Genomic DNA, 18,359 nt, shown 5'->3' on the forward strand with positions numbered 1-18,359 from the left:
AAATCTTCACGTAGAGCATCAGAGGCAACAGATAGTTTAGAAGAAGGATTTATAACAGACTGAATGACTGAAAACAAGACCTTTGGGTTGGAGTGGTTGGATTCAATTAAGTTAGAGAAATATGCAGCTTTAGCTGACTTAGCTGCCTTCTGGTATGCTGTAAGAGCGTCTTTGAACAAATGGAAGGAGACAATCTGCCTGTCTCGCTTCCATTTGCGTTCGGCCGCTCTACAAATTTGTCTATGATGACGAGAGTCAGAGTTTTGCCACAGATTAGATTTTGGTTTGGATATGTGAGGCTTGAAAGGAGCAGTCACGTTAGCTACCTTAAGCCAGGCAGAATTTAAAAGGCTGAAGTGTTGATCCGCATCCAGGTCAGATAGTGGTTGGTCCAAGTCCAAGTGTGAACATAGATCAGCAAAGCACAGGTCAAAGTTAGTGCTGAACTGAGGAGAGTAGACCCGCGACATAACAGGTGCAATAGTGGGTTGAGAGAGCTCCGGGAGAGACAGTGAGAATAGAATAGGCTTGTGATCGGAGAGCAGATAATCAGAAAATACAATATCAGAGACATCGATCCCGTAGGATAACACAAGGTCCAATGTATGGCCCTGAATGTGCGTAGAGTTTTTGACCCACTGCAGTAGATTAAAAGCATCTATTAAGTCAAGAAACTCCTGCGATAAGGAATTTGAATGACAACAGACGTGAATATTAAAATCTCCCACCAAAAGGAAGCGATCATAGTTTGTGGCAATACTGCCAATGAACTCAGTAAAATGCTGTATAAAATCATTAGTGGAGTGTGGAGGACGATATATCACCCCTAAGCAGATGGGACCATTCCAGTCAAGGTGGAGAAGCTGAGATTCAAAGCTGGGGAAAGCCGTGACAGTGACTAGCCGGCAGCGTGAGGAGAAAGAATTGTTTAAGACAGTTATAATTCCACCCCCACGACCACTCGGACGAGGAGAGTTAAAAAAAGAACAGTTTACTGGAACCAGTTCTGAGAAAGGAGTTAAATCACAGACCTTTATCCAGGACTCTGTGATGAACATAAAATCCAGATTGTGTGAGGAGTAGAAGTCGTTGGAAAAAAGAAGTATGGAAAAAAGAAAACGGTATGAAAAACTATTTGTGTTTCCAGACTATTTCCCAGTATTCAGTTTTCTAAGTTATTATATTAATTCTAAAAAAATAATGTATCATGCAAGCAGAGCCATGGCAACATTTTTGTGACCGTTTTGTGATTATCGAACCCCACTGAATGAATTTAAGGCACGTATTTTCATTACGCAAAATATTTTTTCTTTTCCGTAAGCGAGTCTGTTTTGAACCACTAAATGAATGTGTGTGTGTGTGCCACTCAAACCAGCAACAGATAAAGGAGCAAACAATCGTCTGAATCAGACCGTTCTTTGCTGTTTGGTGGTCAGTATTACACTGATGGGTCAGGAATGAATATGTGTATGTTTTAGGTATGCACATTACATGTTGTCACTTGCACATTACAAACCAATGGGAAAAAAGGGAAAATAAAAATATTTATAGGTGACTATACTATATTCGAACATAATGCTGAAAACAATGCTGTATGGACCATTTGCTTTAAATATGGTCTAAAATTTGAGTCAGGAATTTTAGAATGAAAAATGTGTAGAACTGCATTATAATAGATGTCATCTTCAACATAACATTGCTCATGATATTAGTGTTGAACTCAATTAGTTTGTTTTCCCTTTCAGATTGGCACATCACCTGTCAAAGAAGATAAAGAGGCCTTCGCCATTGTGCCAGTCCCTCCAGCTGAGGTGAGGGACCTAGACTTTGCCAACGATGCCAGTAAAGTGTTGGCATCCATCGCTGGCAAGCTGGAGAAGGGCACGATCACCCAGAATGAAAGAAGGTACAACCCCTGACACTTTCTGGAATAGGAATGTGTTTGGGAAGTGCTTTAGTGACTAAATGCTTTGCTGCGACCTCGGTTAACACTTCATGTTGTTTCAGTGTAGCAATTGATTACGGTGTATAAGAATATACAACATTTTCAACAGATGTTGTCCTTGAATAGCCACTGATAAGAGTTTAACCTGACATTTATAATTACCATGATATTCTTTTCTCTCCGCATTCTGTAGGTTTGTCACTAAGCTTCTAGAGGACCTTGTGTTTTTTGTGGTGGACATTCCCAACAATGGACAGGATGTGTTGGAGATCATGGTCAATAAACCCAACCGTGAACGGCAGAAACTCATGAGAGAGCAGAATATCTTGAAACAAGTAGGATTTTCTTCAATACCTACATTTTTAGGTTTAGAATAACATTAGAGGGAGAAAATAATGTCAGAATGTTCAGTTTTTTAACTAAATATCCCACAGAAACTGGTTATGATGGATTTTAGAACATCTGCAATCATCTTGATTTAAATGTCAAGGCTCAAAAAAGTATTTTGCAAACTTAAACCTCTTAACAATTTTGGTCAGGTTGGTTGTTTCCTGAGACTGTGTTTAGATGCTATCAGGAGTAGTATTCATTCCAGTCTCCATTCTCCCTCCATCTATAGATCTTCAAGCTTCTCCAGGCCCCGTTCACAGACAGTGGTGATGGTCCCATGTTGCGTCTGGAGGAGCTGGGTGACCAGAGACATGCCCCCTTCAGGCACATCTGCAGACTGTGCTACCGTGTGCTGCGACATTCACAGCAGGACTACAGGAAGAACCAGGTGGGTCTGCAGGAACACCAGCCTAAATTGGAAGTTCAACCTTCGACCTGATAGACCTCATAAAATTGTGTTTGTTTTAAATTGTATTATTGTTTTAGACATGTGCCGGTATTCGGTAATGCGATAAATCGCGGTAATGAATATGCACGATATTGTTATCGCGGGGACTTCGAAATACCGTGAAAAATAATAGATCCGAATTTAGATTTTTAGAACGCGCATCAGCTTATTTTCCATCAACCGCAAAACAATGCGTAGGCTATATGCTGGCTATATGTCCCCAGGAGCACCTCATTGCAGTACACGATATCCAGGGGGCGGAGTTGGATCCAGATCTAAGGGGTGGAGATGTGTAGGATTAGGGGTGGGGTTAGGGATCAGGGTATATGTAAGGTGGGAGGAGTTGGATCTGGATCCAACTCCTCCCCCTGGATTTCGTGTTCTGCAGTGAGGACACATGCCCAGTGCACTATGAGTGTTGAAGATTTTCTACCTGTTTGGCAAAAAGGAAGACAAAAGCCTTTTTCTCTGTTTTCATTTGTCAGGTAGCACCAATTTAAATATACATAAACTTTTTTTTTTTTACTTTCTACTCTAGGCAGCCAAGTTTTATTAAAAGTCCATTTTGCCAGAAGTGAAGCACGCCTTTAAATTCGGCTTGCCTTCTTTTTGATTTGATCAGATATATTCATGAACTTCAAGATGTTATCTGTTACTGCAGGCATGATTGTGACTTCCTGTGGTTTACACATCTCTGATGAATGCTTTTTAAGCTCTTGAAACATTTCTAGAAACTATATGTAATGCCACTTTACCTTACCTTTGCTGTATTTCTCAAATATATCCAGATTTTTTACTTTAGAAAGAGACTGAATGCACTGAATAGACATTGTTAACCTCAAAAAATGTGATTGACAGCAGTTATATTTTAGAATCATTGATATACTATAATAGCTTTTGTGTTAATATTTTGAATTGGATTTTACTTTTATATTACATTTTAGTTAAAGTTTTAGTAATTGTTTTATTCGTTTTTTTTTTAATACTGTATGTCTATATGGTTTTTTATTCAGTTTCAGTTTAGTTTATTTAATTTAGAACTTCAACTTTAAATGAAAATGAGAAATGTTGCCTTGGAAACCAGCTTAAAATATTTTTAATTTCAGTTAGTGTTTTTTTTTTTCAAGTAATGAGTTTTATGATTTTAGTTTCAGTTAATAAGTTATCTCTCATTGACAGCTCAAATATTTTGTCATTTAGCTGACACTTTTAATCAAAGCAAACAGGACATGTGCCCCAAAACAATCCTTGTGGGGCTTTAACCTATAGACTATATCGTCCCCTAAAAGTTTTTATGGATTCATCCCTCATCCTCATGTGAATTTGTATTGAAAGTAAAACCGACTCCAAAAGAGAATGGGTGACCGGTCTGGTTTATGGTGTATGAAAGAACAGAATGAGTCACTTTGTCCCCTTGTGCCCTCTGTCTAGGAATACATCGCCAAGCAGTTCCGCTTCATGCAGAAACAGATCGGCTACGACGTGTTGGCTGAGGATACGATAACGGCCCTCCTCCACAACAACCGCAAACTCTTGGAGAAGCACATCACGGCGGCAGAAATTGACACATTTGTCAGCCTTGTGAGGAAAAATCGTGAACCAAGGTGGGAGAGAGTGTGCTGCAAAGACAAAAGCGCTTTTCTATCTAAAAGTTTGAGAGCAGCACTTTTTTGTTCTAATATACCAAATAAGTAACCAGATAGATAGATAGAAGTCTGGAATGTTTCAATGGGTAACACTGTATTTCTATGGTCCACTTTAGACATTCTACTATCTATAAGAAACACATGTCAATTTACTCTCATTTGTATTAGTAGACGGTCTACTAACACTTTATTGTGATGCTCACCCAACAGACATTTTACTGACTATAAGTAACTTTGCAAGCACATGTCAACTTAACCCTAACCCTAACCTAACAGTCTACTACAGTCTATTAATGCTCTAATGAAAGTTTGTTGATATGTAGTTGCAGTTGTAGTTGTGCTTGTCATGTTTAGGTTTCTGGACTACCTGTCCGATCTGTGTGTGTCCATGAACAAGTCCATCCCAGTAACTCAGGAGCTGATCTGCAACGCAGTGCTGAACCCCGCCAATGCTGACATCCTTATAGAGACCAAGTGAGACATTTTTGAAAACTATGAACCAAGTAAAAGAGAATGTAACCCAGACTGCATTTAATACAGGTTCACTTGCACTTGCAATATTGCTATGTGTAGCGAATTATTTAGTTATTATCTTTATTTAATATAATGTTAATATACACTACCATTCATTAGTCTGTCGTTGGCAAGGTTTTTTTATGGTTTTTTTATTTATTAAAGAAGTCTCTTATGCTCACCAATGCTGCATTTATTTGATCATATTTACAAATATATCTTAAGATGTAATTAATTCCTGTGATGAAAAGCTGAATTTTCAGCATCATATTTCTAACATGCAGTCAAATGTGACACTCAACAAACCTAGCCAGTTCGGATATTTCATGTGTTCTAGCTCAAGCACACCTGGTGCAACTAATGAAGCCCTTAGTTTTGCAGATTTGTGCTGTTGTGAGGGATTCTATTCAGGGGATTGAATAATTTTGAGACTGCGGAAGTCATTATTAAAAGTTGTATTTTCAGGTGAATATATATGAAGGTAAAAGACGGACCCTGAACTTTTTTAATGTTATTTATTTATTTACGTGTGTTGGGTCACACTTCATAAGTACTAAGCAATGCTTTGAAAATGCTGCACAGGATAATTCGATTTGCAAGTGACCTACTTTAAATCAATTAAATGCAGTGATGAACATTATCTGTGTCTTTCTGTATGGCTAAGGACATGTAATAGGTTCCAAATGATTAAAAAATATGTGTTTCAAAGAAAAAAAAACATGATGTAAATGTGACGCTTTGTACATGTGCGAAATGTTCCAAATTATTTGTACCTTTTTGACATCCTAGGTCATAATTAAGAGTTGTTTGTTGCTAGCTCCATTTAAAAGTCTTTATTTCTCTCCTCAGGCTGGTGCTGTCTCGGTTTGAGGTCGAGTCTGGAGAGGGTCCCGTGGAAACAGAGGAGGATGAGGAGGAGGTGTGGCTGTTTTGGAAGGACAGCGGGAAGGAGATCAGGAGTAAGAGCGTCAGAGAGCTGGCACAGGATGCCAAAGAAGGACAGAAAGAGGACCTGGAGGTCATTAGCTACTACAGGTCAGCCAAGAGGAAATAAACTAAGGGTCAATGTTAATCAGGACAAAACCCAAAAAACTGACATTATTGATTCAATGTTTTCAAGGACAAAAAATGGTATAAAACCAAATCAAAACATCAGTTCTCTTTTAGTAACTTGCTCTCCTGGTTCATTTCTTCCTCAGATACCAGCTGAACCTGTTTGCACGGATGTGTTTGGACCGCCAGTACTTGGCCATTGAGAAGATATCAGGCCAGCTGGATGTGGACCTGATCCTGCGCTGCATGTCGGATGAAGACCTGCCCTATGACCTTCGTGCCTCCTTCTGCCGACTGATGCTTCACATGCACGTGGACCGTGACCCGCAGGAACAGGTCATGCCAGTGAAATACGCCAGGCTGTGGTCCGAGATCCCGTCCAAAATCGCTATCGATGAGTATGTTGTACAATGTTGTATACACACTTCCATTATTAGGTTTCTGTTATTGTTTTTTGTCTCAACCAGGCAAAAGGGGTTTATTTAATGTTGTCTTTTTGTTTTAGTTATGATAATGATGGAACCAGTAGAGACGAGATAAAGGAACGCTTTGCGCTCACGATGGATTTTGTGGAGAACTACCTCAGAGATGTGGTCTGTCAAAACATTCCTTTCTCTGATAAAGAGAAAAACAAACTCACTTTTGAGGTAAGCAACATGTGCAAGCGTGAGAAACGTGGGTCGTTTTGGATGTGGCTAACACTTCTGTGTCTTTTTTTTTTTTACTAAGGTTGTGAATTTAGCAAGAAACCTCATTTACTTTGGCTTTTACAACTTCAGCGACTTGTTGCGTTTGACCAAGATCCTGTTGTCCATTTTGGACTGCGTTCACCTCAGCACTATCTATCCTATCAACAAAATGGAAAAAGGAGACGAGTCCAAAAGTAAATCTCGATTTAGGATCTTGTTCTCATATTATAACAGTTTGAGTCTATAGATCAGAAAGCTCAACATCCTTTGGTTCTGCTATTGGTATTCAAACAATCACCAAGACATCAAATGTAAAAGGAGACATGTTTAATCAGAAGTTTTAACACTTTGCTGGTTATGTTTTTCTCAGGTAGCAATGTAATGAAATCCATCCATGGCGTTGGGGAGCTGATGACCCAGGTGGTCCTAAGAGGGGGTGGATTCTTACCCATAACCCCCACAACACCCCCAGATGGTGATGTGGTTAAGACCCAGACAGAACCAGAGAAAGAAGACATCCTGGTGATGGACACCAAACTAAAGGTCATAGAGATCCTACAGGTAATTAAAAACACATCATGAAAAGGGCTATATGTAGAATTCAGAAACCCTTGTTATTAGCGACACCGGTGGCCGTTAAGTGAACTGCAGCTGGCAGTTCATTGCCCGTGCTCGCACTCGTGCACATGTAACGTACAAGAGACTGAACGTGATTCAAGGCCCGGATATACTCACGGCGGAGTTCTTTTTTTTTGCTCATAAGTAAAAAGGTAGAAAAACCTTTGCCGCGTTATACTGTTAACAAACATCCAGGCGCCATCCACGCTGCTGAAAGTTTAGATGAATATGTAAATATGTGCTGCATATGTGCTTTCCTCTCAATAACTAAATAAACACAGAGTAAAATTGACAGCGGTAAGAAAGCAGTTGTTAAGAGCATCTGATTATAGCGATGTGGATATGTTTGCACAAGCTCTGCAATTCACCAGCATCATGTCGACAGATGAGATAATTAAAATTACACTGTAATTACGATTTGATTATAAAGTATATTTGAGACTATAGACTGTATATATCTGGATAATAAAATAAAAATAATTGATTGAGCTCAAAAATATAGTTTAGCTTTTGTTTTTTTGTTTTATTTTGTTTTTTGATTTAGTATATATATTAGGGCTGTCAGTTAAACGCATTATTAACGGCGTTAACGCAAACCCATTTTAACGCGATTAATTTTTTTATCGCGCGATTAACGGTCTTTTTGGCCTAGCAAACTTTGTAGTTTTTTTCACATGCTTTTGCAACCTGACGTGGCATGCGCAGCGCTGCGCTATGAAACCCATTCATTTCAATGACTTGTGCCGCACGAGGACGTTTTGTTGCTTCATCAACCAAAGCGCAAGAGCAGCGGGGCGCACACCGCGGTCAAAATTCAAAATAGTTCAACTTTTGCCGTTGTGACGATTACCAGCGCGGACAATAAACGTTTTGGCATCCAAAAAGTTTTGAAAACTGGCATTGCGCCGCGCATTCTGCGTCCTGTCTGAAAGCACCGGATATAGCTAGACCTGAAACACACTTGTTGCGAGCCGGCCAAATAGTAGGTTAACGTTACGTTTTGAGTGGATGACGAGTGCGAGACGCCGAAATGGATGCCAATAAGATTCTGAATTGAAAGTTTACTTTTAAAAAGTTGCCAAATGGTTCCATCCCATTGACTGACAAGACCAAAGTGATCTGTGTGTTTTGTCGTTGTGAACTGAGGTATCGTCATCGCAGCACGTCCAGTCTGAAATACAACTTGATGGCCAAGCACACACACACACACACACACACACACACACACACACACACACACACACACACACACACACACACACACACACACACACACACACACACACACACACACACACACACACACACACACAAGTGTTACATTGTGTGAGAGATTATTTGCTCCAAGTGAGAATGTTAGTGTGAAATTGAACACAGTATTGTCAATGTTGTTTTCAATAAAAAACATTTGCACAAAGCAAGCCGATCCACTTTTCCATGTTGATAAGAGCATTAAAATTAGAAAAAAATAATGGGACAAAAAGAAATCAAGAGACATTTAGAATAGATAAAAATGTGCGATTAATTGCGATTAATCGCGAGTTAACTATGACATTAATGCGATTAATCGCGATTAAATATTTTAATCGTTTGACAGCACTAATATATATGTATATGTGTGTATATTTTATTATTTCTTTTTTTAATTCATTTTATTTTGCAGCCTTTTTGCCTAAAATATATTATTATACGTATTATTAAATATAAGTATTCTTTTTTATTTTGTTTTATTTTATTATTATTTTATTTTAGCCCTTTGAAAATATACAATATATCCATTATATCCAATCCGAGGAATCACGTAGCTTCACAATAGTTACTGCAAGAAATACCTTGTGTTTTTTGTTGTTCAGTTTATTCTGAATGTACGACTGGACTACAGGATCTCCTGCTTGTTGTGCATCTTCAAACGAGAGTTTGACGAGAGCAACATGCAAACGGATGCAATGCCAGCTGCAAATGCAGACGGGCCCAACAGTATCCCAGGTACACAGTATTCCCTAATCACTATCACCTGTGAGTTACTCAAAAGATTGTGAGAGTGTTTCTGTTTGTTTCACAGCTCTGGACTTCGAGAACATTGAAGAGCAAGCAGAAGGAATCTTTGGTGGAAGGTAAGGATTCATTTCTTGAACGAGAAGCTGCAAAAGTCTTTGTAAGAGTACGCAAGTATGAAACTATTTTTCTGAACTCAGCGAGGAGAACACGCCGCTGGATCTTGATGATCATGGTGGCAGGACATTTTTGAGGGTTCTGCTGCACCTTACCATGCATGACTATCCACCGCTTGTGTCTGGAGCGCTACATCTGCTCTTCAGGCACTTCAGTCAGAGACAAGAAGTGCTCATGGCTTTCAAACAGGTATTTAACACAAAGATGCAAGTTAATAGTTTTGTAAGTCATTTTTTCATGCAACTTCACGCAGTGCTTTTTCCCCCCCTGTAGGTTCAGCTTCTAGTGACCAGTCAGGATGTAGACAACTACAAGCAGATCAAATCAGACCTTGACCAGCTGCGATCTAATGTGGAAAAGTCTGAGCTCTGGGTGTACAAGCGACAGGGTGATGATGGCATGGATGCAGGGGACGGACTCCCAGCAGAGTCTGACCACAAAAAGAAGGTGGTAACATTTATTATTTAAAGCAGAGGTCTTACTCTGAGGCCGTCTTCTTTACATATTGACCCTTATTTACACACTTGCTTCATTTAGCCTTTGTATGTTTTCTGCTTTTTATGCAGAGGGACTCTGGTTCGGACAAAAAAAAGACTGACGGAAGTGGCAGTGACAATTACAAGGACGTGAAGGAGGTAAAGTGTTGTTCACGTGCTCATGCACAGTAAGCTTTATAAGGTAGCAGTCTGTTGATGTAGCCAAGCACCATAAACACTGGCAAAGCTAATTATGTAGCCTCCTTAACTAAAGTAGATCCAATTAACCAGTGCTGGAGGAATTAGCACCACATGTAACAGCTTTTGAAAAAAGTGTTCGTTCACTTCATTTTCTCTTCTTTAGCTCATCATCTGTCTGTCTTTCTCTCTCTAGATCCTCCTGCGTCTTAGCAAGCTGTGTGTGCAGGAAGGACCGTCTGGGAAGAAGAGTAAGAAACAGCAGCAGAGGCTGTTGAGGAACATGGGAGCTCATTCAGTGGTGCTTGAGCTGCTGCAGATCCCTTATGAGAAGGTGCAGTATATGAGTGTGTTCTAGTGTACTCGAGTCCAATGAGTGTGGCACTCACAGAATGATTTTCATGACATTTGGTTCTGTTCATGCATCTCAAATGTGCATTCTTCAGCCGATGCGGATGCCGGGAAAAACATACTGAAAGCCATTCCACTACACTGCTACTGAATCTAAAAAAACACTTCTGAATTAGTCAGAGCTGTTATTATCTGAAATAAACTGAAATTAATCAGACTCGGTAATGGAATGACAAGTTATTACATTATAAATTACTGTGAAGGCATTCTATTCTAGTCATGTTTTATTTAATTACAATAAATTATTGACTTTTTTGTCTCTTATTTACTTTAAAATTATAAACAGATACACATTTTCCCTACTACAAAAAAAGAAAAAGTGTGTTAATGAGCAGTGATGTTTATTTTTGCAGGGCGAAGACGTCCGAATGCAAGAGATCATGAAACTGGCTCACGAGTTTCTTCAGAACTTCTGCGCAGGAAACCAGCAGAACCAGGCCCTGCTCCACAAACACATCAACCTGTTCCTCAATCCTGGGGTGAGCTCTTCATCTCAGACTCAGACACACATCAGGGAAGCTATTGTGCTTCCTCACTCTGGATGAGTGTTAACTGCGGGCTGGTGAGAATGATGGAGGTTCTCAGTTTCCATATTGCTACATCTCAAACAAATTTTAGAGCGACATGACGATGATTCATAGTTCATCATGACTAATTATGGTCATATTTGTGCTGGATTTGACTGTGACGATGTGTTAATTGCACTGTTGTTAGGCTCATGAAATGAAAATTTCAGACTAAACACTCCTTTTTGTGATGTTGGATGTCAAACTCCTTATTGTGAATTGATGTTCTTTACATTTTGTTCACACAGTGCTTTCTGCCATTTTTCACTGCAAAATTAGTAATTGGACAGAGGTTTGTCAACTTGAATAGCAGATTTGATAAATAAAAACCATTACAGTGAAGTATATATTTCAAATATGAGCCAAAACATTATGACCACCTGCCTAATATGCCTTTGGTCCTATGCATGCTGCCAAAAACAGCACCGACCCGCTGAGGCGTGGACTCTACAAGACCATAGACAGTAAAAGAAATGGACAGAGCCATCTCATTGGAACTCAGTTGAGACAGTTGAAGCCCATTTTTAGCGATTTCTGAGCACTTCCGTTCCTGACGCGCAGACTCAAACCGACTCAAACTAAGCTTGATGACGTGAGCAACCTGTCTGACAGACGTTAATCTTCTAGTAGCTGTGCCAAGAGGAATCTGAATCATTCCCTTCCGAAACTTGCAGAGCCGGAGATCGTGAGTATTAGCTGTCCATGAGCTCGCAGCAGGAGCAGCTTTACAACTCTCTATGGGCTTCTCCCTTGACTTTATGCCTCGACGTCCCCCCGATTGCGCGCGAGTTTCTACTTCTGTCTATACGGTAATTTCTGTACAGCGCGACAGAGAGTCGAGTGGTTATGACGCAATCGTTAGCCTATTTTTACTAAATCTGTTTCTACGGGGCCATAACGTAACATAGAAGGTAATGGAGCCTTTTATACATTGTCGTGTTTCTTAAGAAATAAATAATGGACAAATGGAGTCTTTAAACGCCTCAGATGTAAAGTTATTCGCTGTCAAAGTGACGCCAAAATGAATGGGAGTCAATGGAAATGCTAACGCAAGTGAAGTTCTGCTACAAGATGGCGGCACCCGGCCGATTACCCCCTTGTACAAGACCTCTGATGGTGTCCTGTGGTATCTGAAAGTGAAAGTGACACGTGAAGTCCAAGTATGGTACTGTAAACCCATACTCAGAATTTGTCCTCTGCATTTAACCCATCCAAGTGCACACACATAAGAAGTAGTGAGTAGTGAACACACATACTGCAAACCGTGGACACACACACCTGGAGCAGTGGGCAACCATTTTTACTGTGGTGCCCGGGGAGCGATTGGGGGTTAGGTGCCTTGCTCAAGGACACCTCAGTTATTTCCTGCCGGTATTGAGAATCGAACCAGCAACCTTCAGGTTACCAGTTCTCTAACCATTAGGCCAAGGTGTTAGCAGCAGATCCTTCAAGTCCTGTAGGTTGTGAGGTGGAGCCGCCGTGGATCGAACTTGTCGGGTCTCACAGTTGCTCAATTGGATTGAGATCTGTGGAATTTGGAGGCCAGGGCAACCCCTTTAATTCTTCATGATATTCCTCTAACCATTCCTGAACAATCTGTGCAGTCTGGCAGGGTGCTTTATCCTGCTGGAAAAGGACTCTTCCACCAGGGAACACCATTGTCATGAAGGGGTGTACCTGTTTTGCAACAATGTTTAGGTTGGTGGCACGTCTCAAACTTTGTCCACATGAATGGCCGGATCCAGGGTTTCCCAGCAGAACATTGCCTAGAGCACCACACTCCCTTCACTGGCTTGCTTTTTTTTTAATTGTCTATATGAATGACCTTAACAGTTTATTGCCTAATATACAATGGTTGGATTGGGGAAGATATGGGTGGTTTTGGTGTGATGGAGAGCTTTTGTCTTTGTTCTGTTAGCATGTATGTATGTAAAGTATGTTTTTCTTGAGGTCCCCTCGAAAACGAGATGTCACATCTCAAGGGGTTTTCCTCTTAACAATAAACTTTCAAACTCATTGGACCAGGCGACCTTCTTCCACTGCTCCAAGGTTCAGTTCCGATGCTCGCGTGCCCATTGTAGGTGCTTTGGACGATAGACAGGGGTCGTCATAGGCACTCTGATTGGTCTGCGGATACACAGGCCAATACACAGCAGTGCGATGCACTGTGTGTTGATACATTCCTCCCATAACATCAATAAAATTTGATGTTGGCTTCTGTTGCCTCGGACCAGACGTGATAGCCTTCATTGTCAAAGTGGGCGGCCAACACCCTGTCCATAAAAAACATAATCTTTGAAAATGGGGTGTTTCAGCACCACACACACACACTACTTTTTGCTCAATTCGAATGAAAGTCCTTTTTTCTGGGGTTCTTGAACAAGCAGCGTGTCGCCACAGTGTTTGTTTTTAAATGATTTCATCTGCATATATCTGATTTTATCTTCTGTAGATCCTGGAGGCCATCACGATGCAGCACATATTCATGAACAACTTTCAGCTGTGCAGTGAGATGAACGAGCGGGTCGTGCAGCACTTCGTCCACTGCATCGAGAGCCACGGCAGGCACGTGCAGTACCTGAAGTTCCTGCAGACCATCGTCAAGGCAGAGAACAAGTTCATCAAGAAATGCCAGGATATTGTAATGGCCGAGGTGGGCGGCTGATATGCTGAAATGATTTCAGTTTTTGCTAATTATTCATGTGATTTAACGTTAAATCGCTCTTTTTTTCCTGCAGTTGGTGAACTCTGGGGAGGATGTCTTGGTGTTTTATAATGACCGGGCCTCCTTTCAGACTCTGGTCCAGATGATGCGTTCGGAGCGTGAACGAATGGATGAAAATAGCCCGCTCATGTACCACATCCACCTGGTGGAGCTGCTGGCCGTCTGCACGGAGGGCAAAAACGTCTACACCGAGATCAAGTGCAACTCCTTGCTGCCGTTGGATGATATTGTCCGTGTGGTCACGCACAAAGACTGCATCCCTGAGGTTGGTGGTCTACAGCTTAATGCCACATAGTTTGAATGTTGTTCCTCAACATTTTATTGTGGTAGCATCTGTTTACCTTCCCCTAAATGGCACATAAAAACAAATCAAACCGTGAACGGTCGCTTTACATGTTGGTCAGATGGACTCTTCTTGTCTAAGTGGGTGATTATTGGCCAGAATAAGCTGCAGTGTGTACCAGAACTCCAAAGTTTGGCTAAACAAGACCAGATTGGCACTGGCCGAGTTTTCAAAGTCCAACACAGTAATCAAAAGCTGTTTTTAATCTATTTGACTAACGCAAACTGGGAGATATATTGAGTTAATCAACCACAAGAAATGTTGTGATTCCAGAAGTTAAAAGAAGTTTAAACATATAATTGTGTCACACACATATAACAAACTTTCTTTTAGCATTTCGTTTCAGTTAGAATATTTTAATACATAAAACAAACAAACAATTAATTATTTTTTTAATGAATTTTATTTAATGCATTGTTTCTCATGAATTTTTTGTTAATGTCCCTAAAAATGGCCTTTGTTAGGGGTAAAATGGACATCAAATATGAACCACACAGTCATTTCTCAGAAAATGCATTAACCAAAAACTGCATGTGAAAGTGAAAGCATGATTTAATTTGGTACAGTTCTTTTTTTTTATTCTAAGTAATTCATAAAATATATTTTCGGAGACATGCAAACTAAGTTATATTTAAATGAACATAAATGCATACATAAACATATTAGTGATTTGTGATTGCCACTAATTTAAAAGAAAATCACATATTTTGTAAATGTTTTATATTAACACTACCATTTAAAAGTCTGGAATCAGTATGTTTTTTTAAGTGTCTTATGCTCACCACAAATTCATTTTAAGTCATTCGGTGGCCCCTTTTGAAGTTTGCTAAGGCCCCATAGTGGACCCCGGAACCCTGCTTTAAAACCACTGGCCTGAATGATCTCATCTCTCCAGGTCAAGCAGCCCCATTGATATCCTTTGTTGCAAAATTAAGTTGCGTATATACTCTTTGTCCTTTCTTAGGTAAAAATTGCATATATAAACTTCCTGAACCACTGCTACGTGGACACGGAGGTCGAAATGAAGGAGATCTACACCAGCAACCACATGTGGAAGCTCTTTGAGAACTTTCTGGTCGACATATGCAGGGTAATGGAAGCCGCTTTGGGGATTTTTCTCAACCCCAAAGAATCGTTTTGGTGTAAAGTACCAAAAAGTACCAATCTCTTGCTACTTTTAAGTCCAATAGGAGTGATTCATTATATGTGGTTTTACTTTTATGATTGCTAAACATCTACAGTTAACCTGACTCCTTTTTTGGTGCATAAAAAAGGAGTGAATCAGTGCATGTTCTGACTGTGCTTACTGAAGCAAATGACTCAAGCCCACAATAATTTTGTCTATTCTTTATGGTTGTTTTGCATTCAGGTCTGCAACAATACGAGCGACCGCAAACATGCTGACACCACGTTAGAAAGCTACGTGACTGAAACCGTGATGAGTATTGTGACGACATTTTTCAGCTCGCCTTTCTCCGACCAGAGCACTAGTTTACAGGTAATGACCCCAATACAACAGTATATACTCCTCATATATGTGCAAATGTTTAGTATATGATTCTAGTTTCAGTTCAATTTTGGCTTACCACCATTTGCATCTTATCTACAGCGGTTTGATTTCTTTGAAGTAAATAAACTGTTATCTTTCATAAATGGAAAATAACCCCTCCAGATAATATCTTACCCCTCTTCACTCCTTCCTGGCTTAGGTGGCACGTCATATATATGTGAGTATCTGTAACGCCCCATCTCTAAACTAGCCCTAACCACCGGTGCCCTTTGTGAGACCCATAGGATTTGTAGAAATTCAGGCGGTTTCGTCACACCCGTGGCTTTCTAAAGAATCGGCCTCACCACTGGCGACTGACGCACTGGCCAGAGCTTTCCAAGAACTCTCTTCCCTCATGGTCTTGCACATCACCACACGCAGACTTCCCACATCTCCATTTCGTAACGTGAGAAACTAGGGCCGATCCTGCCTTTGCATTTGTCTGTACTGAACCGACCAGGCAAATTATTTCTAACTATATAACTAAAATAAAATAAATTTTAAATAAAATAAATGTTAACTGAAATAAAATAAAATATGAAAAAGCAAAAACTAAATATAAAAAATTGTAAAACCTGTATAGACATTTAAAAAAACGAATACAAATGTAAAAAAACCCCCTGTAAAATCAAAAAATGAAAATGGAAAATATAAAAATAAAAACTAATTCAAAATATTAATAAAAACTATAAAAGTATCTCAAAAATAACATTGTACCATACCATTATTTTCAAAGCAGTCTTTCTTGGTTTTAGACAACGTGATGACGGCAATTCTCTATTTGTTTACCGTAAAATTGAGAATAATGTAATATTGTCACAAATTATCTCTGCCTTTATCAACACATTTCCACCCCAGTTTTTACTTGTTACTCGTATATACAAACTAAATGATATGTTCTGTAATTTAAATAGCATTTCTACATCATAGTAGTATTTATTTACTATAAAATTGAGAATAGTGTAATATCACAAAATGTCTTTATGCAAGACTCATCCTATTTTGACCTGTAAACAAACAGTGAAATCAACAGTAAAGACTTGAATATATCATTTATTTTGTATATACAAGTAACAAGTAATAACTGGGGTGGAAATGTGTTGATTCTCATGAATTTTTAATATTAGATGTGATTGCCACTGATTTAAAAGTATCATCATTTCTAGATATAGTAAATAAATATATTTTATATTTACACTTTAAACTACCATCAAAACTTCAGGATCGGTAAGATTTTTTTTTTTTTTTTTGAAAGAAGCCTCTTATGCTCACCAAGGCAGTAAAAACAGAAATGTTGTGAAATATATTATTATTGTTTAAAATACTTTAAATGCTTAAAATGCTATTTATTTCTGAATTTTCTGCATCATTACACCAGTCTTCAGTGTCACATGATTCTTTCAAAAATCATTCTAACATGCTGATTTGATGCTCAAGAAACATTTCTGATTATAATCACTGTTGGAAACCGTTGTGCTGCTTCATATTTTTGCAAAAGCTGTGATACATTTTTGAAGTTTAAAAGAGCAGCATTTATTTGAAATATGAGTCTTTTCTAACATTATAAATGTCAGGGTTAGTTTGACCAATCCAGATCCAGACAGATTTGTAGTCTGCCGTTGTAAAGTAGGAAGTACCTCCTAATACCATGTCATGTGTTAGACCCTAAACCCCATTCAATCTTTCCTGGAAGTGTTGCTTCATGAGAGCATCCATCTCTAATCTCTTCCATCTCTCTTTGTTGTGGCAGGCCTCCATTTTAGGCAAAATAACTGAGGTACCACTTTGTAATGACTTCACAGTGGTTGCATATGGAATGTGGTGACGTAGTTTTGGTTAGTCTCTTGTCTAGTAGGTCTTTTTGAGTGGAAACTAGATCACACTGACGTGTTTTTTTGTTTTAAATTCACGATTAACCCCTCGGGTATACTAAACTAGTTGTCTAGAGAGCGTTTGTACCAGTCTCACAAATGTAGCATGGTAAACTTGTCATCCTTCCTCTTAGCTTTACACTTTTTCATGTGAGTGGTGTTGGGTTCTCACTTGTTGTGTTGGTGGTAAGACGTGTTGGTAAATAGTTTCTGTCACTAGAGGTGTTAATGCATCATAAATTGTTAACCTTTTAACCTTTATCTACAATAAAAAAAATGAGAAATATGCTCAAATGAAGGGGTTTTTTTAGTTTTTTGTAGGTTGTCTTAAAAAAATATGCCGGGTACAATGCAAGTTAAGATCTATCGATAGCATCTGTAACATGCTGAGGATGACCACAGAAACCAGTCCCTCAGTGCGTTCGCATGTGCAGTAATGCTACTAACTAAGCAACTCACTAACTTTGTCTTTGTGAAATTGTATTCATTTTTTCAACTCCTTTTTTGACCGTAGACCGACAGTAAACAAACAGCAGCCGCCTTTTACAGTTCTTCCTGGCCAAAACAATGAGCATTTGCTGCGTTAACGTCATGTCATAACCGTAATTACAAGATGACAACCCGTGACGTTCTACCCAGAGCTGTTCATATACTGTACTTAGACTCAGATTTTTTAAATGAACCTGCTGCAGTCAAGTTAGTACAAGTAAGAGCTCTATAAGCTGTTTACGTTCATTATTATTGTA

General features: G+C 39.3%; 1 protein-coding gene across 18 annotated transcripts in view; it reads left to right on the forward strand.

Moving 5' to 3' along the window:
* Nucleotides 1-18,359, forward strand: part of itpr1b (inositol 1,4,5-trisphosphate receptor, type 1b) — a 154,960-nt gene that overhangs the window by 57,391 nt on the left and 79,210 nt on the right. For all 18 annotated transcript variants that reach the window (XM_056248571.1, XM_056248575.1, XM_056248573.1 and 15 more), the window contains 21 exons: nucleotides 1,746-1,906; nucleotides 2,139-2,280; nucleotides 2,565-2,723; nucleotides 4,215-4,387; nucleotides 4,784-4,903; nucleotides 5,792-5,977; nucleotides 6,142-6,393; nucleotides 6,501-6,642; nucleotides 6,725-6,878; nucleotides 7,055-7,245; nucleotides 9,156-9,288; nucleotides 9,365-9,416; nucleotides 9,498-9,663; nucleotides 9,748-9,921; nucleotides 10,041-10,109; nucleotides 10,345-10,482; nucleotides 10,913-11,038; nucleotides 13,578-13,778; nucleotides 13,864-14,115; nucleotides 15,158-15,283; nucleotides 15,563-15,691. In XM_056248571.1, the coding sequence (XP_056104546.1) occupies nucleotides 1,746-1,906; nucleotides 2,139-2,280; nucleotides 2,565-2,723; nucleotides 4,215-4,387; nucleotides 4,784-4,903; nucleotides 5,792-5,977; nucleotides 6,142-6,393; nucleotides 6,501-6,642; nucleotides 6,725-6,878; nucleotides 7,055-7,245; nucleotides 9,156-9,288; nucleotides 9,365-9,416; nucleotides 9,498-9,663; nucleotides 9,748-9,921; nucleotides 10,041-10,109; nucleotides 10,345-10,482; nucleotides 10,913-11,038; nucleotides 13,578-13,778; nucleotides 13,864-14,115; nucleotides 15,158-15,283; nucleotides 15,563-15,691 (3,246 nt within the window). The remainder of the gene's footprint in view (nucleotides 1-1,745; nucleotides 1,907-2,138; nucleotides 2,281-2,564; nucleotides 2,724-4,214; nucleotides 4,388-4,783; nucleotides 4,904-5,791; nucleotides 5,978-6,141; nucleotides 6,394-6,500; nucleotides 6,643-6,724; nucleotides 6,879-7,054; nucleotides 7,246-9,155; nucleotides 9,289-9,364; nucleotides 9,417-9,497; nucleotides 9,664-9,747; nucleotides 9,922-10,040; nucleotides 10,110-10,344; nucleotides 10,483-10,912; nucleotides 11,039-13,577; nucleotides 13,779-13,863; nucleotides 14,116-15,157; nucleotides 15,284-15,562; nucleotides 15,692-18,359) is intronic.

This window comes from Rhinichthys klamathensis, unplaced genomic scaffold (genome assembly GCF_029890125.1).
Source record: "Rhinichthys klamathensis goyatoka isolate OS25496 unplaced genomic scaffold, OSU_Roscu_1.1 h1tg000056l_1, whole genome shotgun sequence".
Classification (NCBI taxonomy): domain Eukaryota; kingdom Metazoa; phylum Chordata; class Actinopteri; order Cypriniformes; family Leuciscidae; genus Rhinichthys; species Rhinichthys klamathensis.